The sequence below is a fragment of the Lissotriton helveticus genome, chromosome 12 (assembly GCF_964261635.1).
Source record: "Lissotriton helveticus chromosome 12, aLisHel1.1, whole genome shotgun sequence".
In the NCBI taxonomy this organism is placed as follows: Eukaryota; Metazoa; Chordata; class Amphibia; order Caudata; family Salamandridae; genus Lissotriton; species Lissotriton helveticus.
In genome coordinates this window covers 238,266,319-238,293,685 of record NC_136073.1, presented here as the reverse complement: position 1 = coordinate 238,293,685, position 27,367 = coordinate 238,266,319, and the positions used below count along the sequence as shown (strand labels likewise).

Genomic DNA, 27,367 nt, shown 5'->3' with positions numbered 1-27,367 from the left:
ATTATCCTGTGATTAAGCAAGTCAACACAATTGGATATTACGATATCATCTACAAAAATATTACCTGACCTATTTATTGTCTCCTTAATATTGTTCACAGAAGTATAGTCCCATTGGATGTAGATTTACTATTTTTAACTCCATTGGGGCAATACTTTTTGAAAATGTTTGTGACACAATATTTACATGATATTCTGACAACGATATTGCTGTATCATATGTTTCAACTGTCACATATTGCTATCTTGCTAACAAACTCTTAGACCTAATCAATAATGGCCCGACTCGATAGAGGCTACACATTCTACCCCCAAAGGTATACCACACATGTACCATGATTCCCCACTCATGAAAACAATGGACAACCCACTCTTATGGCCAATGATCCTAACCTGGAAAGCTATTCATAAGCATCTGACCATGTCACACTTTTAAACTCCATTTGAGTGGAAATCCAACTGGGGTAAAACATCAAATGTGCGGTAACCATACCTCTTCATGAAAAATGATGCACCTGCGTGAACCACAGTATCCAGAATGAAGGACTGTGTGTTATGTTGTTTTATGCATTAGTGTTGCAAAAAATACCTAATACAGAGCAAAATGAATTTGTATTTGCAGCGCGCAAAATACTACTTTTAACTGAGTGGAAAAGAAATATGCAACACAGTGTAGTAATGATCTTACAATGTTGCATGCCTTTTAATTTATTACTAAATAATAAATGAAACATATTTCCCACTGGAGGATTTTAACAGGATTTACCGTGGTTGACTAAATCTGGCTATGCAGCGTACTTTGGTAAATAACTAACGCCTTTCTTGGATAATTTCCTTAACGTTGATGCACATTATGTATTTTCAGTATTAATTTCCGAGAATCTAGTTCTTAAAACACACCAGCCCTTACTGGGAAATCTTTTTCTGATGGCTCTTCTGGATAAATACAGAACCAAATGTGTTCCTAAGAATGCAAAGCGTGCCTAAAATAGCGCTGTTTTGTACATTCAGTGAAAGAATTCCAAACATAATACCAAAGCTTTTTCAGTCAGGTAGCACATTAGTCTTTGGGGTGCCAATGTTAGTTGTAAGTGAATAGTCAAGTAAATGTATTTAGACAATAGAAATTAAAAGTGGTTCTGATGGTTCAGTACTTTATTCATTTCCCCCCAAAAAGAGGTGCCTTTCAGTTCAAATTAAAGCAAATAAAGGACTATTTCTCTGTTTAACCGCTTAGAATCTTTGGGCTGAAAACCATTTCAACAGTTTTAGCAGTTTTTTTACTTGCACTGGACATCTTCTAAGGGTGGGGAGATATATGGCCAGAACAGCAAAGAAAAATAATGTTTTTCCCGTTTACACAATATATGCAGGCACCGCGGTAGTTTGGAGAAAGCTATTAGAGACTTCTAGTATATTGAAGCAGATTATGAAAACAGACATAATATGAAGAATTGTTAAATCAGTGGGGGTAATCTGTATCCAGTTTACAATAAACTACAAGGTGCGGACAAGTCGTAGGTTTCTGTTGAGGGGCCACAATAATGAAAGGATTGTTTCTCGCAGAAAAACTCATTTTATACTGTGCAGGTGCGGCCCGTCACGCACAAAAGCCTCTTCGGAGTTTGCAGGATTCCGAATGTTCTGCATCCTACGATCCGACCGTCAGCCTCAAGAGGAAGGCGTGGCCCATAACTTCCAGCTATTGTCATGTCTTTTTGTCTCTTTACCTGGCTGGCGCTGGATTAGAAAGCCTTTCTTCAGCAGCAGGACAGCCACGCCGGGGAAAGAAGATCAAATTAACGTATATAAAGCCAGAGCCAAGCATCCTCATCCCCCAATCCTCCAGGTATTTGCTTTAGGTATTCAAGAAAGACGACTTTACGAAGCAGTCACCACATCTTGAGCCGTCAACATTAGGTCATTTGAATCTCGTCAGTAAAACGGAATACTGACTCCGAGATAACACAGTTTGAAAATGTAAAAGGTGCTTGTTTTTTTTACAATTTAGTTGTGATAGTAAGCAATATATAACGGCAATTCAAACAAATGTAAACACCACAGATTGTTATAAGCTGAACTTTCTCAGTGTATTAAAACTATTTTCAAAGTAACGTTGTGCAGAAAGATTACACTTTTCCTCGTAAGGCTGGATTAAAAGATAAAAAACTTAGTTTTCCAAAACTGAGATGACACATGATGTGATTAAATCTGAAATGGAAGTCATAAGCTTTTAAAAACCTTCACTGTATTCCAACACGTTACTGCAAAATGAAATATTGTTCAATCATTTCCCAAATGGTGGGTAGTACATCGAATCAGAACATTCAACAAACTCCTTATATTTTGTGGGTGCTTCAAATTCACATTTTACTGTTAGCTAAAACTATTGTCCTACTCACAGCAGAGAAACAGAAAAAAGACATAAGGAGACAGAAAAATATTGACAAAGAGAATAGAGGGACTAGAATAGATCACTAGATAGATGACAGTGAGAGACATAATGAAAGTGAGAGCGGTTGCAACACAGCCCTATACGTAGATATATAGGCAGATAAGGATGGCCAGAGGGACAGAGAGATAGACAGAGATGGTTACAGATAGAAACAGACCTAGATATTGAGCTCAAAGCTCAAAGCTCCTGGGTGGCTGTGGTTTATTATTTTATAAGGGGTTTGTATTTACCTATTTTTGATCATTGCCATAGGCAGGTTTGTGAGGACCCTTTACCACTTTGACACCTACATGCCATAGCCTTCCTCCAAGGCCCTGGGCTGGGACTCAGGACTGCTCCGCAGCTGTTCAGACAACAGCTGTCTGCAACCCCCAGTTTTAAACATGCCCAGACATTTCCCTCCTACATTCACTCACTTTTCTTTGCACTTTTAAACACATATACAATTACCCATGTTATGCAGCCAGACCAGTCAAATTTAAGACCAACAGTTTGCTGCCAGACCTGCCAAATTTAAGACCATCAGTTTACTTCCAGACCTGTCAAATTTAAGACCAGACCTGTCAATTTTAAGGCCAGTAGTTTGCTGCCAGACCTGTCAAATTTAAGACCAGCAGTTTGCTGCCAGACCTGTCAAATTTAAGACCAGACCTGTCAATTTTAAGGCAGCAGTTTAAGGCCAGACCTGTCAGATTTAAGACCAGCAGTTTGCTGCCAGACCGGTCAAATTTAAGACCTGACCTGTCAATTTTAAGGCCAGCAGTTTACGGCCAGACCTGTCAAATTTAAGGCCAGACCTGTCAAATTTAAGACCAGAGTTTAAGGCCAGACCTGTCAAATTTAAGGCCAGAGTTTAAGGCCAGACCTGTCAAATTTAAGGCCTGTCAAATTTAAGGCCAGAGTTTAAGGCCAGACCTGTCAAATTTAAGGCCTGTCAAATTTAAGGCCAGAGTATGCTGCCAGACCTGTCAAATTTAAGGCCAGAGTTTGCTGCCAGACCTGTCAAATTTAAGGCCAGACCTGTCAAATTTAAGGCCAGAGTTTGCTGCCAGGCCTGTCAAATTTGGGACCAGGGGTTTTGCGATGTGTTTTTTACATCCTAACAGCTAATTTATTTATTTTATAGATTTCTAAAGCGCGTAGTCACCTCCAGGGGTATCCCAGCGCTGAACCTGTTACCACCAGTGGAGGATAGTCAGGAGTGGGATGGATGGCTCAGGGAAAGAGTAATGTTTTGAGAGCCTTCCTAAATTTTAGAAGCTGGCCCCCTGTTTCAGGGTCTCATGGGAAGCTTTGCCTCAACATGCTACCTGTCTTTTTTTTCGCATCTCAAAGCTCAGGGGTTGCTGGGGTTTATTTTTTTATAAGGTGTTTGTATTAACCTATTTTTTTTGGAGAGAATTACCATAGGCAGGTTTGTGAGGACCATTTACAACTTTGACACCTACATGCCACAGACTTCCTCCCAGGCCCTGGGCTGTGGGGACTCAGGACTGCTCCGCATCTGTTCAGCCAACAGCTGTCTGCAACCTCCCAGTTTTAAACATGCCCAGGCATTTCCCTACTACATGCACACACTTTTTCTATGTACTTTTTTTTTAAACACATACACAATTACCCCATGTTTTGCAATCAAACCTGTCAGTTTTGGGACTAGCCCTACATGTCACCCATTTAAAACCAGAGTGTTTGCGGCCAGCAAGTTGCTGCCAGACTTGTCAAATTTCCAGACACAAGTTTAAGACTAGGCCTGTCATATTTAAGACTAGAACCATCACATTTAAGGCCAGGATTCCTGGCCGGAGCTGTCAAATTTAAGGCCAGAGTTGAAGTGAAGGTATCACTATATACTACTATCGTTTGTTTAATTGAACCTAAATGAAATATAATTTTTTTCGATAAATTTGGTACATGGTTATTGTGAAACTTAGTCAGCACTGGTTTTTCTTTTGTTTAACTATCATGCCTCACTTTGGACATCCTTTCTTTGCAAGCACTGAAAACATATAGCGCTACAAATGAACCCAAATAATGTACTCCATTCTGTAGTACTGGTAATGAGACCCACATTCTATTTTTGGGGGAATACTGTTAAGCATTGGCAAAAACGTGTTTTTTCTTTTTGCTGATGCTGAGCAGCACTGGCAAAAAACAGGGGCAAAGCCAATAGGTCTGTGTTGGCAAAGTGAAATGGTGAGACCCATTGGCTTTGCCAATGTTTGTTTGTGGCACACTCTGTTGTGTAACTTACAGAAAGAAGTGCACTGCCTGCAGGGTTGCTATCTGCAGGGATGGTCTCCTATTTTAGGCTGGATTAGTTGTCACCAGCAAAGCACTTATCTTCCTCTCCTCAACCCACCAAGGTGGAAGTCGGATAGCACTTTAATAGACTGGTTATTTTTTTTCTAAACTTCTGTGCCTGAGCTGTTTTATACAACTGTTGGGCATATTTACAACAGAATGGTGGAGGGCAGTGTTACATTATACTTTTTTTTTTAAAATATTTTTATTGAGAGTTCAAATATAGCAATACAATACAATTGAAATCCAATTAACACAGTGCGAGGAAGGAAAATACTGAAAAACATTCATACAAATTATCGTTTTAACATTTAAGTTATAAAGTGCAAGGTTGTGTAAGAGCAGACAATTAGTAAACTGGTTTGAATAATCAAAAAGATTTTGTTTAGAATTGAAAGAATACATAGCATACATATATAATAAATGTTTTCACATTTAATATACCAAAGCTAAGTTCTAAAGTGCAGCGTGCGGAGGTAGAACCGTCGTAATGGACTAATAAATATTTTCAATAAAGCATAAATCAGGTTAAGTAATAACGGGAGAAATCTAAACATCGAACACACTCCAATATTTATCATATTTTTTGAGAGCCCCTGATCTAAGGGCATATTTTTTCTCCCTACCCTGGATTCGCTGTAATTTTACCTTCCATGCCTGGAAGGATGGGACAGAATCTGTTCTCCAGGACTGTAATATAAGGGATTTAGCTATTAGAGAAGCTATAAAAAGGGGCTCGTCATATTGGGTGTGGAGAGGAGAACAGCCTATGAGGGGAATTAGGTCGTTGAATATAATATTTGTTTTAAGGACGATTGAAAGATATTTTTCTATTTCCTTCCATAAAACCTGGATTTTTGGACACTCCCAGATAATGTGTTTCCAAGTGCCTTTTTCTTCACATCGAAAGCATTTGTCGGCTACGAGGGGGAAGATATCATGTAAAAAGGACGGGGTTCTATATATTAACCATTTATTGTAGAATTGCATACGTTTAAAGTTTGCTCCTCGAAAGATGGTTTTATTAAATTTGTTTATTTTGTCCCAAACCTGTTGATTGATTATAATATCTTCCCTTTTTTTCCATCGTTCAATTATCTTGCTATAAAAGTCCTGGTCCTTACTTTCTATTAATATTTTAATCCAGATACTCATTTTCTTTTGTGTTTTATTATTAAGGGTAGTGGAGATATTGTCTTTGTGGGATAAATTTCCTATATTGAGTTCCCTAAGTTTTGGACTTATCGTGATAAATGACCAGTTCATAATTGTGTGCGAGTGAATTAACTGGCTATAAATTTCATACCAAGATTTCCACCTATTTCCCAGTAGGAAGTCTTCAATTTTTTCAAAACCATTTTGCTTCCAGAGAGTTATTATATTTTTGTCCATACAACCTGCTTCTCCCAGGCTAAAATTCATTAAATTCGTCTTATTACTTACATTGGGTAAATCATAAAATTTTAAGAACTGAGTTTTGACCTTAAAAATCCACTGCAAAGTTTTATATCGTACTTTTTTTGGGTCTTTCGTGGTTCTAACCGGATCATAGATTTTCAATTCCAACAACATCCTTTTCATACAAAAATTGTCTGTCTCATGGCAATCTAGAGAAAAAAAAACCTCTGACTGTAATGTGTAAAAGACGCAAAATAATATTCTTTAATATTTGGGAGGGACAACCCTCCTTGTGTGGAGGATAAATATAAGGTGCTCAGTGCAAGTCTAGGGGATTTTTTTGCCCATAGGAAAGAGGAAATCAGAGCTTCTATTTTTTTAAAATATGAGGCCTGGATTGCGCAGGGAATCGCACTAAAGAGGAAATTAAAAAGGGGTAATACCGACATTCGAATTAGCGATGCCCGCCCTATAAGAGACAGGGGTAGTAGATTCCAACGATCTAAAAGTGAGCCCACCTTTTTTAATAAAGGAAGAAAATTTAGGAAGTATAGATCGTCTAGGCTATCCGATATAAATATACCAAGATATCTCTTTGGACTCGTGTTGTATATCTGCCTGAATTCAGGAGCTAAAGTGTCTGTAGTGCAGTTAAGTAGGATAATTTCTGTTTTATTTACATTAATTTTATAACCCCCTAGCTTTTGAAAGTCAGAGAAGATTTTTAGAATCTTCAATTGACTTGAGGGTTTAGAGTCTAAAAAAAGGGCAATATCATCCGTGTATAGTTTTATATTTGTCATTCCTAAAATTGGGGCGGTGACAGCTTTGATATTCCTAATGGCGATCGCTAGAGGTTCAATAAAAAGTGCGAATAAAATTGGGGACAAGGGGCAGCCTTGTCGTGTGCCTCTAGTGACCTCGCAGGACCCAATGTTGGTATTATTGATGATAATTTGTGCCCTAGAATTCGTGTACAAGTGTCATAAAAGAGAGATAAAAGCATTCGGGAAATTAAAACTATGTAAAACTGCAAACAGACAATCCCAGGAGACTAGATCGAAGGCTTTCTCCGCATCTAAAAACCAAATTTGAGCCTTCACCTTGTTAGTTTTAAAATAGTCTAGCGCCGCCAGTAAAAATGTAGTATTGGAATGGAGATGCCTGCCTGCAATAAAACCGCACTGATCATAAGCTATTAGTGGTCCTACTAGTTTATTTAATCGGTTTGCTAAAAGTTTAGTAAAAATTTTATAATCTGTGTTCGGGAGGCTAATCGGTCGGTAAGAATTTATATTTTCCTTGTCCTTTCCCTTTTTTAAAATACTGACCACCACCGCTGTGTGAAAAGAATCTGGTGGGGGACCTCCTTGAAGTAAATTATTAATTAATTCCAAGAATTCTTTATGCAATATTCCCCCAAATTTTTTAAAGAATTCAATTGGAAGACCATCCTCACCATTGGCTTTGCCATTGGGGAAAGACTCTATCACTTCATCTAGTTCTGATAATGTGAAATCCTGAGTGAGGTAGTTCTTGCCCTCAGCATCCATTTTAGGTATTTCCAATGGCTGAAGAAAATCTGTGATAGATTCAGGTGTGGTCCCTGCAGATGCTTGATATATCCCCTCGTAGTGTTTAAAAAACAGCTCGCCAATGGCAGTGGTGGTCTTAACTTGATTTTTAGTGATGGGGTCAGTTAACTGATCTATTCTGTTACGAGTCTGCTTTTCTTTAGATTGCCAGGCCAGAAGCTTTCCTGTGTACTCACTCTCCTCATAGATTTTTTGTGCCTGAAAATTACTATTTGTCTCACCTAGTTCATAATAAAATTCCTTCATTTTACGCTTCGCCTCGAGGAGATTGTGGCTGGAAATCTGGGATCTAACCCTATAATGCTCTTGGGTAGCCTGGGACAGTTCAGTTTGAAGTTTGATTTTCTCCTCCCGTTTTGCCTTAAGCTTGGGGATCTCTTTAGATGTGATTATTCCACGTAAAGTAGCTTTAAATGCATCCCAGATTATGTTTAAAGGAGCTGTACCTCTATTCTGTGAAAAAAATAGCTCGATCTTTTCATTAATATCAGTGCACCATTGTTGGTCAAGGAGGTTGAGTTTGTTAAAAAACCATCTATTTATAGATCTTGCTTCATAATTCCCCAATTTGACCTCCATGCAGAGAGCCGCATGATCCGAAAAGGCATTGGGTAGGTAATCGTAATTATATAATTCTAGATCGTGGGAGGACAAAAAAAAATCCAGCCTTGACGCAGAATTATATTTTGCTGAATGGCATGTGTACTCACGCTTGGTGGGATTCAGATTACGCCAATGGTCAATAACGTCAAGATCTATCTTGCAGCTTTGAACAGCTAAAGAGACTTGGGGTTTATTCTGTCGATGATCTTTCTTGGAAGAGTCCAATCGAGGGTTTTGTAATAGGTTAAAATCACCCCCCCAAATTATTGGTCCAGAAAGACCGGTTAATGCCTGCTTAACCTGTAAAATAGGATGCGGGTCGTCCAAAATAGGTGCGTAAATTTTGGCAAGGATAACGTTGACATTATTTAATTTACCGTGTGCGACTGCCCATCTGCCTCTGGGATCTATGCACGACCCTTCAAGGTTAAAACCTACATGTCTTCCTATTAGAATAGAAACTCCTCTCTGGGCCAACCCTGCAGAAGCGGATATGTTATAGCCCGTCCAGTTTTTAAAGAGTTTAGCTGACTCTGCCTGATCTTTATGATGGGTTTCCTGCAAATAGATGACATCAGGTATTAGGTTTTTTAACCAGCATTCAATAGCGTTCCTTTTACGGACGTTATTCAACCCATTAACATTTAATGATATAAATTTCACCATGTCATTGATGTTCTAGATATTGAACGTAGCCCTCAAATAAAGTGCAGAAGTGCAGAATGAGCAAATATGCAAACATCAGCAACAACATCAAAAACTGATGAGTAATACTAATATATAACAATAAAGAACAAAAGTAACAGATATTCATGGAAAAAATCATGAAAAATCTAAAGTTCAATGTGCAAATATGCAAGCGAGCAGCAAAAATGTAAAGTGCTATCTGAGGAGACCCGTCATTCATTGCACAAGACATGAAGATAGAAGAGATAGCAGCTCGGTTTTTAAAATTTAGATATTCAATACATTGGACGTGGCCCCTAGCTAAAGTGCAATTGTGCGGAATAAGCAAACGTATAAACAGCAGCAGCAGGATAGATAAATGATAACTAGAATAAAAAACAATAAAGAGCAATAGCAGCAAGAGATCATAGAGAATTTCATAAAAAACTGAGTTTCCATGTGCAAATATGCAAGCTAGCGACACAAGTGTAGAGTGATGTATGAGGAGATATGCCATTCATTGTACTGGGCATGGAGATAGGTATACAATAGAGTACCCTTGTCTGTGCAAGATATGCAAGTAAGCAGCTAAACAATTCACCAAAAAAAAAAAAAAAAAAATTAACAATAAGTTTGAGTCGCCTCCTAGAGCAAAATGGGCAACTATATTTATAGGATCTTGTCAATTTATCGTTATCCAAAAATGAGCCAAAGTGACATGTGCTAGAGATCGATGAATAACCTTCATACCGTAGTCATAAAAGTGTGGAAAAACATATTGCATTTGAACTCTCTTTTTTTCCCCCATGCGACACCCCCTTCACCCCCCTTCCCTCCCCCCCTGAGTGGACGGAGACCCCAGAGTCCCACTTCCGTCTTGCTCTGTTGTCTCTTCCTTTTGGATGCCATCTCTTTGCATCCTTGTGTGCTTCCTGTTTCCAACAAGTATCCGCCGTGCATTTGTGATTAGTGATAGATTCAGCGGAGTACATCAACTTGATTTGTTTATCCCCCAAGGCCGTCAAGTAGTGTCTGGGCTTCACGTAGGGCCGTGAATATAAAGAATTTTCCTTTAACCAAAACTTTAAGTTTTGATTGCTGCACTATCATAGCCTGGGCTCCTTTGCTCTTAAAGGGGTCTATGATCTTCACAAAGTCTCTGCGTCTGTGAGCAGATGCAGCCGACATATCGCCAAAAATCCTGAAATTATTCACCCCCTCTGCATTAAAAGTTCTTTTAGAAAATGCGGTATTTAGAATTTTTTCTTTTACCCTAAAGTCTGCAAAGTTGAGGAGGATTGTACGGGGGAATTTTAAATTACTGGGTTTATGTGCAGGGACTCTGTGCGCCCTTGTTATAGTCAAGTCACCTTGTAGCTCAGGGATCGCTTTTTTTAATAATGAATCTGACCAGCTAACTACATCCTTGTCTTCAAGGCCCTTTGGTATGCCTACTAATCGTAGATTCGATCTCCTATTGTAATTCTCAAGGTCCTGGAGCTTTTCCTCTAGATGGGTTTTCTCTCTGTTAGCCTCCGTAAGATTTTTCTGAATTGTAGACAATGAGTCCTCTAGAGATGATATTCGAACTTCGGCTTCAGAGACCCTCAGAGGAATGTTCCCAAGGCACTCTTCCATCTTCGTAAGCCTGCTGTGTAGAAGTGAGATTTCCTGAGCCTGAGATAATTTGAAATCTCTTAGTTCTTGGAGAATCGTAACTAAGATATCTTCCATCTTATTTGCTTTTGTAGCACTCGGGAGAACGAGCAAGACATCATCCTGGGAGGTCAAGGAATTCTCTAAACTTAGGGCTTGGTTCGGAGCTGTCGTAGTTTGCTTATTGCCTGGGGCTAGACTGGAGTTTGCACTTGTGGACTGCGACGGAAGGGGGACCACATCCGAGGCAGAAACCGTTGGTGTAGGCAACGCTGCTACTCCTTCCAGCCTTGCTGCCCCTGCGATGTTTAGCACCGGAGTCTTCTGTGGCGACTTTTGCATTGTGGGGCTGCCTGCTCTCCCTGCCGTGTTGGAGGACGCCCGTTCTATAGTGACTCTTGTACCCCCTTGTTCTCTCTCCCCTCGTGAAGGAGTGCTTGAGAGTTGACCCTGCCGACCCTGTTGCAAAAGGGGTTTTGAGAAGAGAGGGTATTGTTTGGGGGAAGATCGACTCTCAGGACACAAAGAAGGGGACGTATTAGCGGCCTTAACCGGTTGGTCCACGTTGACAACGTTCCCCCCCTCAGATGGTGGTCCCTGGCTAAGACTCAGAGACTCACCCACTTGGGAGCTAGGAATTTCAGTCAGGGGCCTATTTTTGAGGATTTCAATGGAGCGACGTCGCTCGGCCCTACGCTCAGCTAAAGAGCAGTTTTTCTCTCCATCCCCGCCACCCGGAGTTCGTGCGAAATAAATATCCAATGTCCTGTTTTTTGTCCCCCCCGCCTTTACGTTGGACCCCCCTGGTCCGTTTTTTTACCCTTATCTCCCCCATTTTCCTCCCCCTTATCCCCCCTGCCGCCGGCAGTGTGCAAGCTCAATTCTGCTGACAGCTCCGACAGAGTCAGGCTCTCTGCCTCTTCATCCTCTTCGCCCTCTTCTTGTTCATTGTCCTCGTTGATATCATTATCTTCCTCCATCTGTTTTCTTAATACATTATACTTGTTTTTTCTATTTTGATCATTAAGTTCCATTAGTTTCTGTTTTAGAGCTTCTTTTTGTTGCATTTTCCTTCTGTTTTTTCTCTCCCCCCTTATAGTTGATGGAGAGCTAATCGGAGTAGGGAGTTTCACTTCCTTTCCCAGCTCTGGCTTGAGCTGTTTGCCCCTCGCTCTTGCCGCCATCAGGATTCGTAGATCGCAAACGTGTTTTTTTTTTTTAAAAAGCGCCTCTGACTTTGCTCAGGGGAATTAGAAAATTTTGAACGAGGATTTTTCTTAGCAGTGAGACAATGATTAGCTCCCCTCAAAGCAGATGTAAATGCGTAGCGAATTCACAATGGTACAGAAGCCAGCCTAGCTCCTTTACTTTCCTTACGCCATCAAAAGTTCAAAAAGGCAGCTGCGCACAGGTCGATGCAAGATTGCAGGGGGGTGTGGTAGAAACAAACAAAGCGAGTGCGAGCTGGGAAGAGCCCTGCCCAGTGCGCCTTACCTCGCAGAGCAGGTCAGACCAACGATCTCCCCTGACTCCGGTGCCTCACCGTTCAATTACAGGACCCAGCGTTCTTTTGCTGCTCTGGCTCTGGCTCACTTCCAATTACTTCCAAATGCTTCCAAATGCGGAGCAAGTTATGGTGGGTCAGATCACTGGGCGGCGCACTTTTCCTGCCATATCCCTTGGAAGCTCTTGCTGCAACCACCGCAGCTCAGGGGCTTAGGGGCCGGGGATGGTATCTCGACCTGCGTATTCCACCCTCCGTAGATTCCAGCCTGATTAGCAGCTCCCCCGCTGCTGCAGAGAAAGCAGGAGAAGCCCAAGCACCTCTCTGAGTGACGAAGAAAAAAAAAAAAAACGGGGCTGTTGTTGTTGCAGCGCTGTAACAGCCCGGTGTGCCTCGCGGGACCCTCGTCAGCTCCAATAGATAAGAAACAGCTAGCTAGCAGGGCAACTAGCTAGCGAGGACATCAGGAGATCTGGAGCATCGGGAGCGGTAGCGGCAGCGACAGTGTTGCGGCGGACATGGGCGTGTCTGAGGAAGGAGGAAACAGGAAGCACAGCGGCGGCGCGGGTGGGTCCGCGTCAGCCGTTCATCCTCTCACGTTTACTGTCATGAAGTCATCGCTGGTACAGAACCAAGTGTTGCATTATAATTGGTAACGCTGTGCTCCGACATTCTGAAAATTCAGTGATGGGGAGTATTCACAATAATACGGTGCACCCCTGCATTTACCCTAGTGCTAAGTGTAGCTGCCTAGCACCAACGCAGGTACCCTTGCACCAGAGTGCAAGGATGCCTGCATTGCAGGGAATGATTGTTCCCCATGAATAATCACTAATGGCGATTTGTAACTTCTATGTGTTCCGCAGAATGCAGCACAGATAGAAGTTGCAACATTATCGAATGATTGTTCATGTGCAGAAAGGTTTCCCTTCCTGCACATGAACAATCACTGATGGCAATTTGGTCTTTCTGTATGTGCTGCAGAAATCACCACACATAGAAACAGAAAAAACAAGGAGAAATCAAATATTTCTCCTTGTTGCGCCATTATAAGACCAGGTTTCCCTGGTCTTATTTTTGGCGCTGCTCCAAATTTAAGCCTGGCTGGTAAATAGGAGGCAGCATCAAAAAGCAGCGGAACGCCCACTGCAACATCCATTGCCCCACCCCCTTCACGCTGAGTGTTGCGTGAATAGGGGCATTATTTACAAGGCGGCACTGCCTTGTAAATAAGGCGAAGGGGTTTTCACCACCAGACGTCAAAAAAAGTGATGTTCTGGTGGGGTTAACCCCTTGTAAATATGCCCCCGAATTCATTAAGCGGTACAATAAGGGGTGGTGATGGACGGAGCATCTGAACCAATCAAACACTCACACCCAGTCAACAGATCTGGGTTTAATCCATCACCGTTCTTTAGCCCACTCTGCCACCCCAGTTCAGACATGGCAATATGCAAATCAGTCTGACCCTGTTCCTCATGGGAACAGTCCAGCCCGAACTGCCAAGTCATGCCTTCCCTGGACCGGAAACAAGCTTCCTAGGACTGGTTTCTGGCATTTCAGCCGTCTTCAGTCAGGCTTGCTTGAATCCAGTGGCAAAGTGAGCAAGGGACTCACGTCTGAGCATACCCTGCCAACTTATGGCGAACAAAGCGGTACAAAAGGGGTGGTGATGGACGGAGCATCTGAACCAATCAAACACTCACACCCAGTCAACAGATCTGGTCTAATGCATCACCGTTCTTTAGCCCACTCTGCCACCCCAGTTCAGACATGGCCATATGCAAATCAGTCTGACCCTGTTCCTCATGGGCACACTCCAGCCCGAACTGCCAAGCCATGCCTTCCCTGGACCGTAAACAACGTTCCAAGGACCGGTTTCTGGCATTTCAGCCGTCTTCAGCCAGCCTTGCTTGAATCCAGTGGCAAAGTGAGCAAGGGACTCACGTCTGAGCATACCCTGACAACTTATGGCGAACAAAGCGGTACAAAAGGGGGTGGTGATGGACGGAGCATCTGAACCAATCTAACACTCACTCCCAGTCAACAGATCTGGGTTTAATCCATCACCGTTCTTTAGCCCACTCCGCCACCCCAGTTCAGACATGGCCATATGCAAATCAGTCTGACCCTGTTCCTCATGGGAACAGTCCAGCCCGAACTGACAAGCCATGCCTTCCCTGGACCGTAAAAAGTCCACATTTGTATAGCGCACAATCACCCGTAAGGGTCTCTAGGTGCTGGGGGCCGTCGGGAAGATTAAGCGAGCTATTGCCCAGAGTCACATGGTGCTGGGCTAACCTGCCGCCGGAGCCGGGGATCGAACCGTGGTCCCCAGATTCCAGCGTCAGTCGCCCTGGCCGCGGCGCCACACCTCTCCCCCCGTAAACAACGTTCCAAGGACCGGTTTCTGGCATTTCAGCCGTCTTCAGCCAGGCTTGCTTGAATCCAGTGGCAAAGTGAGCAAGGGACTCACGTCTGATCATACCCTGCCAACTTATGGCGAACGAAGCGGTACAAAAGGGGGTGGTGATGGACGGATCATCTGAACCAATCAAACACTCACACCCAGTCAACAGATCTGGGTTTAATCCATCACCGTTCTTTAGCCCACTCCGCCACCCCAGTTCAGACATGGCCATATGCAAATCAGTCTGACCCTGTTCCTCATGGGAACAGTCCAGCCCGAACTGCCAAGCCATGCCTTCCCTGGACCGGAAACAAGCTTCCTAGGACCGGCTTCTGGCATTTCAGCCGTCTTCAGCAGGCTTGCTTGAATCCAGTGGCAAAGTGAGCAAGGGACTCACGTCTGAGCATACCCTGCCAACTTATGGCGAACAAAGCTATAAAAAAGGGGGTGGTGATGGACGCAGCATCTGAACCAATCAAACACTCACACCCAGTCAACAGATCTGGGTTTAATCCATCACCGTTCTTTAGCCCACTCTGCCACCCCAGTTCAGACATGGCCATATGCAAATCAGTCTGACCCTGTTCCTCATGGGAACAGTCCAGCCCGAGCTGCCAAGCCATGCCATCTCTGGTCCGGAAACAAGCTTCCTAGGACCGGTTTCTGGCATTTCAGCCTTCTTCAGCCAGGCTTGCTTGAATCCAGTGGCAAAGTGAGCAATGGACTCATGTCTGAGCATACCCTGCCAACTTATGGCGAACAAAGTGGTACAAAAGGGGGTGGTGATGGACGGAGCATCTGAACCAATCAAACACTCACACCCAGTCAACAGATCTGGGTTTAATCCATCACCGGTTTCTGGCATTTCAGCCGTCTTCAGCCAGGCTTGTCTGAACAGGGGTGGCAGAGTGGGCTAAAGAATGGTGATGGATTAAACCCAGATCTGTTGACTGGGTGTGAGTGTTTGATTGGTTCAGATGCTCCGTCCATCACCAACCCCTTTTGTACCGCCGAATTCGTTAAGAACATGTGACCAGCGCCTGTAGTTACATGTAATTTCTGTAAAACTAGAATAAAAGACAATAGATGGGACACAGAATGCATGGAAGGTCTCAAACATGCCAGTCTATTTTCCTTAATGAAATCCTGCTTTGTTTTGTAGATGTGTACGTCCAAATGTATATGGGCGGGCATGTGCATGTATGTGTGCGCATTTGTACGTTATTTTGGTCATGTAAAGGTGAATGATCATGTGTGGTGTGGATGCATTTGAGGGTGACAGCATCATTGCATGTGTATTCAGGCATACATGTTTGTATGTGCGTGAGTCGGTTGCCATTGGCTAACCAGAGCCAGTTGGCTACAGCTTCTTTCAAACTTTGCACCATGGGAGGGGGTTAAACTGAGGTCCAAGGGGCCTGTAGGCGAAATGCCCTCTCTAGTGCCCTATACATAGAAGCTAACGTTCTTAAATTTAATGTCACCAAAAACATACCAATCCTAAATCCCACTTGACCGCTCTGTGTTTGTTATGCTAAGTCGATTTCTATACCACACTAATCACCTGTGAGGGTATCCAGTTCCTTTAACAGCGCCTTGAGACAACCTCTGTTGTATAGTGCAGAATATAAATGCCATAGGATAACAGAACATACAACAAATTAAAAGTGCAGAAAATTCCACCAAGATCCTCTTTAATATTGTTAAGGAATTCGCTAATCCCTCTGCACTGGAATCCCCAATTATACAAACCCATTCACTCAGTGAAGGACTATCCGACTTTTTTTATGAAAAGATTAATAACATCACTGTAAACTTCCAGCACATTTCGTACGCTACACCGCCAGCTCAGGTCAGTAACTGTGCGGCAGTGTTCACCTCATTTCAGCCACTCATGGTAGACCATGCTTTGTCTCTGTATCTGAAATGTAAATCTAGCTCTCCCTTGGACCCTGTCTCTGCCCTTGTTTTGAGTGACTTAGCACCAATGCTGATCAAGCCCTTGTTAGATATCTGGAACTCCTCTTTGCAGTTGGGTCTTTTTCCTTCTTTATGGAAACAGGCACTGCTGATACCTATTCTAAAAAAAACAGGCGCCGACCCCCTATGCTTTAATAACTACCGCCCCATCTCACTGCTCCCCAAGCCCGCAAAAGTGCTGGAGAAAGCGGTACAGGAGCAGCTGTCTGAATATCTAGAAGTTAACCATCTCCTCCATGATACACAGTCAGGATTTAGGCCTGATTTTAGCACGGAATCAGCATTGCTGGAAGTGTCTGAATCTATTCGCGAGTGTGTGGATAGGGGCGAGGAGGCCATGTTGGTCCTCCTCGACCTATCCGCAGCATTCGACACCATCTCACATGACACTCTACTGATTCGCCTACAGGAGGTGGGTGTAGGAGGAACTCCCCTGGCTTGGGTGAAATCTTTCTTGTCTGACAGATATCAGCAGGTCTCCCTTGGACCCTTTGTTTCCTCCAAGAAACCATTGAGATGGGGGGTACCGCAGGGATCTGCCCTCAGTCCCCTTTTATTTAATGTATACCTAAGGCCATTGGCGGAGTTAGTTGAGGCATGGGGCGTCAGAGTGATCTCTTATGCTGATGATACTCAGCTTGTGTTCTCTTTTAGGGATCACTCTGACAGCGCCATGGCTCACTTCCGCCACTGTCTGGTTGACATCGCCTCAAGGATGTCCACCAACAATTTAAAATTGAACACCGACAAGACTGAGGTGCTATTTTTTAATCAAAAATCTCCTATCCCCTCCAACATCTGGTGGCCCTCTCAACTCAATCCCCCCCCTGTACCTGTGCAAGCTGCTCGCAACTTGGGTTTCCAATTTGACACAGCACTGTCCTGTAAAACCCAAATCATTAAGGTTTCATCAGCCTGTTTTGGTAAACTCCGAATGATTAAAAAAATCATGCCTTTCATACCTCTCGAGTCCCGCAGAGCAGTTGTACATGCTCTAATTACATCCCACCTGGATTATTCCAATAGCCTATATGTTGGCGCCCCTGCATATCTCATTAATCGGCTGCAACTTGTGCAGAATTCAGCAGCCCGGCTGATATGTAACATCCCTTACCGCCACTTGATTTCACCCTACCTGGCCAAACTCCATTGGCTACCTGTGAGATATCGCATTCAGTTCAAGGCCTTAGTCCTTGCCTTTAGAGCTCTTAATGACCGTGGCCCGGCATTTTTAAGGCATAGAATCAGGCGATCTCTTGCTACGAGGGATTTAAGATCCAACCATCTTGGACTCATGTTCTGCCCTCGCTTTCGTCTGACCCGAACAGGCGGTAGAGCATTCGCCGTGGCCACTTCTAGATTGTGGAATGCCCTTCCAGTAGAACTCAGACTCCTTTCATCCGAGGTTGCTTTTCGCAGGAAACTCAAAACCTATTTTTTCTCTCAGATCTAGCCTGCTGGAACTCTCTGCTGTACCCTTTGAGACTTCACATGCTGTCAGCGCCGGGACACCCCCGTTGGGGGTAGCTGTTTGCGCTTTACAAATGACTAAATAAATAAAATAAATAAATACTACATCAAATACCCAAAGTTGTTTGTGAAGGTGAGCATTTCACTGTCCTTTGGCTGTTCTGTGCCCGCTCACCTGAGGGTCTGGGGCTGTCTGATGTCAGGATCCGTCGCTGTGTATTTGGTGACCTCGCTCCCGGGCATGGTGCCCTCTTTCACGCTCACCACCTTGGGGTTCTCCTGGAAAAAGGGGGGCTCGTTCATGTCTCGCACTTTCACACGCACCACGGCCAGGGCCCGGGAGGTCTTGGGGGCTGATTTGCTGAGCTCGTTCACATTCTGGACAGTGATGGTCAGCTCAACTTGCTCCTGAGCTTCGTGATCTAGAGGCTTAGGGAAGAGAACAAGCATCCGTGGTTAACCTGATGTGTGACTGACTGAGTCCCAGCTCTCGTAGAATTCTTAAAGCAGTGACCTAATGTGAACAACTGCGTCCCCCTGCCTTACCACCTTTCTGATGGACTTGGCTAGCCTGACTTGAACGTGTCTGCCCAAACCCACTGGCCTTTTAGAAACTGCCACCCATCCTGCCACACGAACGACTCTGCCGTAACCTATGTACGTTGGTGATATAAGCCTTAAAGAGCCACCTGCAAACAAATGGCTAACGGTGTACCATGCCCTCTAGGACATCCTACCTGCCTAACATGTAACTCACCTTGCTTAGGTGCTACAGCCTTCCAAGTACCTCTGTTCTATCCACACGTCTCTGTGACCCCCTGTGATGCACTGGCCTGTCCTACCTATGCAGGCCATGCCCAATACTATTTCATGTCTTCTGCCCAACACGCCTTCTAGAGATTGCAAACTATCCTGATCTGTCACCAAGCCTGCCCCAGTGCCAGAGGCTTTCAAGAAGTACCAGACAGTCTTGACATGTCAGAGACTGCTACCAACCTTCAAGAGGCTCTGGTCTTTTTAGAAATGTTCTAATGCTGGGCTTGACGTCAAGCTCACATGGGCATGGAGGCACTAGACTGTTTTGTATGATGAAGTTTGGCAATTCTTTGAAGTTAAGATCTACTTCTATGGAGTACATAGTTGATGGTTAAACCCATAGCCACTGCATGGAAGGGTCACTGCAGACACATGGCAGAGGAGTACACTGCAAGGCCCAGAGTACCTACCCCTTCGCTGACCTCCTACCCCAGAGTTCAAACCGCACATTAAAAAGAGGGCCTACCTTAAGCACGGACAGGACCCCCTCATTGGTCTTTGGGTCAGTCCGGATGGCAAAGGCTGCTTCTTGGTCACCTCTCCGGAGGACATTATACCTCGCCAGCCAGTTGGGAGATCCACGGAGGTCTTTGTCCTGCACGCTCACCCTGCCAATGTCTATGCCCACAGTCTGCTCCATCACCTCCATAGAGAACTACAAGAGGAGGAAGAATTAAGCCTTCATCCACCACCATAGAACAACCATGAATTTACTGTTTCCGTGAAATACGCAAACACTTTTCTATCAGAACAGGATATCACCAGAAGAAACAACATTTGTTGTTTCTTCTGGTGAACAGAAACAAAGAACAGACTTATGGAAAAATACCTTTTTGAACAAAGAAATTAAGAGAAAATAGCAAAGATGAGAAAGAAAGCTCAAAAAAATTACAGATGTGAAACAAGGGATTTAAAAGAAAATATTGATAATTTGAAATATGTAAAAGACTTCAAGGAAAATACTAAATATCTGAGACATACTTATACAGAACTGTCAGCAAGTATTCCAACAGTAGAAATATTCAGACATCCACCCTTCCACTTTCTCTCCTTTCCCGTGTGTCTTGATTGGTTGAAAAAAAATTGTCAAAACCCCTGGTGCACATGTAAAACAGTAGGATCTGTACCTGGGGGCTCTAAATACTTTGTTTTAATTGGGGAATTCGTTAGGCACACTGACACCTGCTCACACGCTGTACTGTACCCTCCCTGCCTCGCCCAGTCGTTTTATTGGAACTGTTGCTAGCGCCGGCGGGCGCCATCTTAGGTAGGGCTGGGGGTGCGCTCTAGTCGCGCCGCCCTCCCACCCTCCTAACACCCTATATAATGTGTATTCCGGCCAGACGGCGCAGCGGGCTGGCGCAGCGGGCGCGCCGGATGCGCGCCGAAGCCGCGCCTAAGCCAAGCCCGTCTGCGCCCGTCCGCGACCGGACACGGCCCAGGGCCCGAACCCCTGCCCCGACTAGTAGAATCACTTGGAGCAGGAATGAACTTGTAAGTTACTCGTTTAATGTGTGCACTCCAGGACTCCACAGTATGAGAGTGGGGTTGGACGATGGGTGCCGTCACTGTCACTTCCGCTTCCACACAGGGAAAGCAGATAGTAAGACTATTAACTTCTCCTTGTCCTGTGGCCTCATTAACGTGAGATCATTGAGCTGTCATAAATATGAGGTACATGAACTTCTTACTGATAAAAACTTTGACTTAATGTTCATTACAGAAACATGGCTTGATTCCACCTGTGACCCTGATATTATACAGGCCCTACCTGAGAACTATCAGATGGTCCGCCTGGATAGATCGAAAGGCAGAGGAGGTGGAATTGCGATTGCCTATAAAAAACACTGGGCCTGCAAACTTGAATCAATCTGTTTGCCAAGTTGTGAGGCGGGCTTTTTCACCATAACAATTGATGGTAATACAACTCTAAAAGGCGTGTTAGTTTACCGCCAACCAGGGCCTATGTCCAGATTTAAAGGCAATCTGCTAGAGTGTATCACTGAAACAGCGTTAAGAAGTGATAACTTTTTGCTGCTAGGTGACTTAAACACACATCTAGAAGATCCACTTGATAAAGGAGCGATGGAGCTCTGTGAGGAATTGAATACTTTACAGCTAGAGCTTAAGGGTCAACTCCCCACACATAACCGTGGGCATTTGTTAGATCCTATATTTGCTAACTGGGGGGATGTCCTGGCGGCACCTCCAGAGCCCCTGCCCTGGACAGATCACTTCCTTGTCCCGTTTGTCATTCACCTGCCTAAATATAAGGCTCATGCTTCCGCCCCTCTCAATTACCCTTGTCGAAGGTGGGCAACATTTTCCTTGCTAGAGTTTAATAGGGCTCTCATTGCGGAAGGACCTCCAGGAGGTAAGGATGTGACATCAGCAAATAAGTTGCTTAATGATCGTATTATAGCCGCTCTGGACTGTACAGCCCCATTGAGTCGGCTTAATAAAGGTGCCCGCAGACAGATAACTGCTCCCTGGTTCAGCGAGGCATTGCGTCTCGCCAAAAGGGACTGCAAGCGGGCAGAGAGACAATGGAGAGTGGCATATGAGGGTTCGATGAAAGAAGTCTACCTTATCAAGAGACGCTTCTATCATAACAGAATCCGTATTGAAAAGGCCACATACTATGCAGACAGAATCCAGAGGGCAGAGAATTCTGCTAAGGAACTGTTTAGCATATATAAGTCTCTAGCCACCCCCAAAACTGCAAGTCTAGATAAAGATCACTCAGTAGCAGCATGCAACCGCATCGCTACTTATTTCGGAGACAAAGTGTCGAAAATCTACGCCGCCTTCCCCGAAATACCCTGTGCAGCGGAAGAGCCAATAGACTTAGCAGTAGAGGAAGATGATCGTAATCGGCTACTTAACTTTATCACCCCTTTACCGGAAGAGCTAATTAAAATCTGTAAGTCTGTTAAATCAGGCTCCCCTCGAGATCCCGCACCCCCTAAAAGATTGAGTGACAGTCTGGAGACCCTGGAACCCTACATCAGGCATGTGCTGGATGTTTCCTTCCGGTCCAGTTCAATACCTGATGATTGGAAACAGGCGGTGGTGCTCCCCCTCCGTAAGAAGCCCAATATCAGTTTCGAGAACTTGGACAATCTACGCCCCATCTCCTTGCTGCCCTATCTCTCCAAAGTAGCGGAGAAGGTGGCAAATAAACAGCTAATGGCATACCTGGAGGAAGGCAGCCATCTTCATCCTACCCAATTTGGGTTTCGGCCCCGTCATTCGACCGAGTCCGCCCTTCTGAGGGCCACCGAAGCCCTCAGGCAGGGTGCTGACGAGGGACAAACAATGGCGCTAATTCTATTAGACCTTAGCGCTGCGTTCGACACTGTAGCACACTCCATCTTGCTACAGTGTCTGGACAAGATCGGGGTGAAAGGAGCGGCGTTGAAGTGGATTTATTCATTTCTCACTGGCCGAGGTTTCCAAGTGAGGCAGGGTGACTACTACTCGGAGCGAATTTCTTTGGACCAGGGGGTGCCGCAGGGCTCCTCCCTGAGTCCAACACTTTTCAATCTTTATGTCGCTCCGATTGCCACCTTAGTAGAGAGTCACGGCCTCAGCTTGGTGTCGTATGCCGACGACACGCAGCTGGTTATCTCCCTATCGCGTGCACCCGGTCTTTCGGCGGACACCTTCAGAGCATGCATGCAAGACCTTGCTGCCTGGATGTCCGCCAATTGCCTCAAGCTCAACGGGGGCAAGACCGAGGTGCTGGTCGTGGGGGGCTGCCAGTCTGCGTGGACGTCGGCATGGTGGCCATCCTCCCTGGGCCCAACACCCATTCCGTGCCAAAAAGCGAGGAATCTGGGCATCTGGTTTGATGCAGCCCTCACCTTTAGCCCTCAGATCAACCAGGTGGTCGGACTATGCTTTGGGATTCTTAAAAGCCTTAGGAAGACGCTGAAGTTCTTGCCTGTGCAAGCCCGACAGACCTTGGTACATGCACTAGTCACATCAAGGATGGACTATGGCAACCTTCTCTATTTGGGCACCCTGGAGAAGAATCTTAACCGCTTACAGGTCCTACAGAACGCCGCTGCCCGACTGGTGCTTAGACTACCCAGAAGAGCTGCTTCTGCAGCGGCTCTCCGTTCTCTGCACTGGCTCCCAGTCAGAAGCAGGGTAGAATTTAAAGCACTTTGCACATGCCATCGGATCATCAATGGGAGATCCCCTCTCCCTTTACAAGAACTTTTGACACCTTATGAGCCTCCCCGCTCCCTGAGATCTTCCGGTTCTGGACTCCTGGCGGTTCCTAAGGTGTCCAGAGCGCGGATGGGGGGAAGATCTTTCAGATGCCTTGCAGCCGCTAGATGGAACAAGCTGCCTACGGCGCTTCGACTTGAGCCATCTGAATCAATCTTTAGAGCTAAGCTCAAAACTGCTCTATTTGCTTAGTTGATGCGTCGTTTTTGTAGGGTCCAGTAATGAAAGTTGCTCCTTAGCGCGGGGACACGCCGTTGTTGCGTCACCATGCGCTTTACAAAACTCCCTAAATAGAAATAGAAAAATAGGATCGATAAAAGAGTTGTGACTGGAGTGAAGGAAAGAGCACAGTGAAACTGAATCAGAGTGTACATTAGCGACATTAGGAGAGAGATAGACTCAGGATGACCATGAGTAGTGTGAAATAGTGAAATATAACTAATGTGGGGGAGGGTGCATCCATGCTCTGTATCTTAAATTGGTTTACCTCTCCTTGCGTAAACTCCGGTGGGTTGTCGTTGACGTCTCCAACATAGATGACGGCTGTCGCAGTATTGGTAAGGCCGTCGCCAGACATGTCTGCCACTTGGATGGTAAGGTTGTACATATCAACCATCTGGGGAAGTCAGTGATAGAAAAGGTAATCAATGTTAGAAAAGTTTTAATACAATGATTTTTCAAGCTTTCCTTTTCATGTGTTTTTTAGGCCTCCAATCTTAATCCTAGCTGCTGATGTATTTAATCAAATAAGCTGAAAATCTGATCCTTTTTCATCCAAACTCTTTCTACAGCCGGGGACCTTATACTGATTGATATATATACATCCTTATAATGTACAACAGGATATACAACTATATATCCTGTTGTACATTGTAAGGATAATGCAAGTCATGAATGGGTTCCATGATCATACAGTGGAACGAGGATAAAGTCTTTGAACTGTGAAGTGACTTGCAATATCATTTTAATCTACAGCAAAGGCCATTTTAATCCTTATAACAAATGGTCACACCATAATTTTTTCCATAAACTGCTTTAATCCATAGTGGTTTTCTATTTCATGTTCATTGCAGACAATAAGAATAAAAGCAGATGTTGTACTGTGAAATTAAACACACCGGAGAAAGCAGTTAATCATTTTAGCAAAAAATATCAGAATCAGTTTAATGTAAATCAGATTTAAAAAATGTAGCGGCTCATATTGAGTAGAAACATGCAGAGATTCGACATTTCCTATAATTTCCTATAACTTGAACCAAATAAACACATTTCTAGGCCTGGGCGGAGTTCTGCTATGTAAAACTCCAATAAGTGACCAAAAACACTGCAGTGATTCGTGGAGTTCGATTAGGGGCAGAGTGCGTTACATCGCACCATTCCTGTTGATTTGTAGCTCCCAGTGTGTGTCCTGTGCTGTAATATCTGCCTGAATGGTACCACGAGCAGCGCAAGAGTGTGAGGCTTCTTTCTGCTGCTCGAGTACTTGTTCTACTCGAGCGGCAACTTCCTCAATGCAAAAGGGAGGTGTTCTGAAGTAAGATTTTCCTTGTTCGCGTTTACCAACTTAACTTTGGTGAGTGCGAGCGATGAAAAAACTCCACTCCGCGGAGTTTTTTTCAAAACTCTGCACGCTACTCGAAGCGGAAAAAAACTCCCTAAAATCCGCAAGCAGAGCAGAATTTCACAACCAGGCCTACACATTTCCATAAATATGTTCTTTCTAGTGATCTTATTTTATTTTGAGAGAAAAACATTGGAAGAAGGAAAAGCCAGTCCCCATTTTCCTTGTTTCAAACACAAGTAGTGGGACCTGCCTTTCTCCCTGGCAGCTGGCTGAAGGCAATGTGGCGCTCGAAATGAACTCTAATAGCTTATTACAAGTGAGCCACAACTTCATTTCTTTATTATAGGTGACTAGATACATCAAAAGTCTCCTGTAATAAGGAAATTAGAGACAAGCGTTTACAAATACATTCCAAGTACCTACGTATTATGTGAACGTCCATATGTGTGTACTATCCACCCGAGCATTGAGGCACAGAGATACTTGCATTGGTTGTAAAAACAGAGAGAAATCGTCTATCAAACCGGTGATTAAAAATGAGGGTTGGTAGACCTTCCAAACCACTGCAGAGACTGAGGGTAGACCAACAATACAAGCGAAGAAAAGGACTAAGGGGAGACCAACAAGCCAAGCTACGAAAGGACTAAGGGAAGACCAACAAGCCAAGCCAGTGAAGATATAAAATATATATGAAAAGTTTTATATAGCGCTGGCTCGACCCGAAGGTATCAGAGCGCTTTACATGAGGAAGAACATAGCTTCAGAACATAGTTACAAAGTTACATCAGTTGCTGGATCATAGTTACATGAGTTACAAAAGCATAGCATACACATAGGAGGGAGGGGGTAGGAAATACAACGGGGAGACGAGGTAAAGCACTGTCTGATGTCCGGCTGGTTAGGTGACGGCCGAGGGGTGAACCAGAGCCAAACTCCTCTATAGCTACATAGGACAGCTCCACCGGTCATCAGCCAAAGGTTGCTTTGGCACCGCAGTAGATACAGAAGGGTCTAGATTCCGCCTAGGGGGGCATCGTCAAAAAGTTCCATTGTGAGCGCCATACACGGTGTGCGGAGATGGGCTCCGAGCGGTACTAGGATCATTCCCAATCCTCTGCAGTGTGAGACTCCCTTGTCAGAGGGGTCTCTGAAACTCCAGAGCACAGATGCTGGATCCCTCCCCAACAAGGGGAGAAGGGGAGATTTGGTGAAGGTCCCACTCATGGCAGCCATCTTAGGGACAGTCAGGCTGGTAGAGAAAGACCCTCACTGAAGTAGGGGTAATTGAGAGTTGGGTCGCTGGTACAGAAGCCTGAGAGACTGCTGCCCCAATGCAGCAAATGTTGAAGGTAGCAGGTAGAGACCTGTACATTAACATGTGTTGGGAACCATTTTGATCTTAGCTTATCCAAAAGCAGTTACACTCGTGGACTAAAATGGGTGAGACAGCAGATTAAAGCGGGTCAAGGTGCCACAGAGTGAAGAGAGCGCGGTCAAACTTTGGGGTCCGCAATAACTCGGGAAACAAATATTGCGGTGAGAAGAAGGTAGATGCAGATCGAGGGAAATTTTGGCCACCATTTTAAAGTCATGCAGTTACCAGCAGTATCTATGGAGCAGTCGCGGCGAGGGGCGAAAAACATCGCAGAGAAGGTAAAGTCAAAAAGGGTACCTTGATCAGAGGGTCACATTACGATCTTCAGCAAGAATCAGCCATACAATGAAGAGAACAGAAGAGGCTCACAGCGCTGTGTTTGCGAGCATCGGCCATATTGGAGCCTAAGCGATGATCAAAAATGGTACTTTTCAGCTCAAAATTATGCCTTGGTAAGACTGATTTGTTGGCCAAGTAGAACACCACACAAACCAGTATAAAGGAATAAGGGCAAGCAACCTTGAAGACCAGTGAAAAGGAAAGACAGTAGGAAAGCATATAAACCAGTGCAATGAAAAAAGGGGGCACTCCAGGATCAGAAATGATGCCCATGAGTTGGTGCTGGGGCCCAAATGAGTAGGACCTGTTTTTTTGTGGGGGGTTTTGCAGGATACCGTCAGCCTTACTGTTGCATTGCCAGCTGATTATGTAGGAGGAAGCACAATTTCAAAAAGTCATTATCTGAGACTATTTAGGGTCAGAGGTTGTCGAAAAACATATATTTTTGTAGAGTTGTGATGACCATGGTCTGCTCCTAATTCTTCACTAGTCCTCTCAATTAAGATATGCAGCTTAGAAGTACTAGAAAGTATTTTCATTGCTTCATCTAGAGACCCTATATTCATCCCAAGCCTTATTACCTCTCGATCAAGGCCCACTTGCACCGTCCTGATCACTCCGGTGTCCTTGTCGATGCTGAACATCTGTGGCGTGCCCTGGTCGATGATGGAGTACCGCAGGGCCCCGTTGTCTGTCTCTGGGTCATCCGCATCAGTCGCCTCTGCCTTTGCAACATAGGTACCTGAAATGCAAAAAACATAAATGCACAAGTGTCTTAGACATGATCACCTGTTGCAAATGACACCAGGAGATGATGACAGCGTCTCACAAGCGGTTGAGCACACCATAACTATGAGCATCATTTCAATTCCCACAAATACACACATCTCTGTGTTAAGCTCACAATCTCTTCGTGAACAACTCCTTGGACCAATGGGAAGACCCCTTCAGGAGCAAATGTACATCTTTCACTCACCTGTGGTATTTCAGTGGAATC

At 44.5% G+C, this 27,367-nt stretch overlaps 1 protein-coding gene across 1 annotated transcript in view; it reads right to left on the bottom strand.

Annotated features, from left to right (window-relative positions):
* Window positions 1–27,367, bottom strand: part of CDH15 (cadherin 15) — a 197,685-nt gene that overhangs the window by 62,579 nt on the left and 107,739 nt on the right. The window contains exons 5-8 of the mRNA XM_078668302.1: window positions 26,952–27,112; window positions 23,580–23,708; window positions 19,320–19,508; window positions 18,213–18,466 (exon numbers count right to left, since the gene is read on the bottom strand). Coding sequence (XP_078524428.1) covers window positions 18,213–18,466; window positions 19,320–19,508; window positions 23,580–23,708; window positions 26,952–27,112 — 733 coding nt within the window. The remainder of the gene's footprint in view (window positions 1–18,212; window positions 18,467–19,319; window positions 19,509–23,579; window positions 23,709–26,951; window positions 27,113–27,367) is intronic.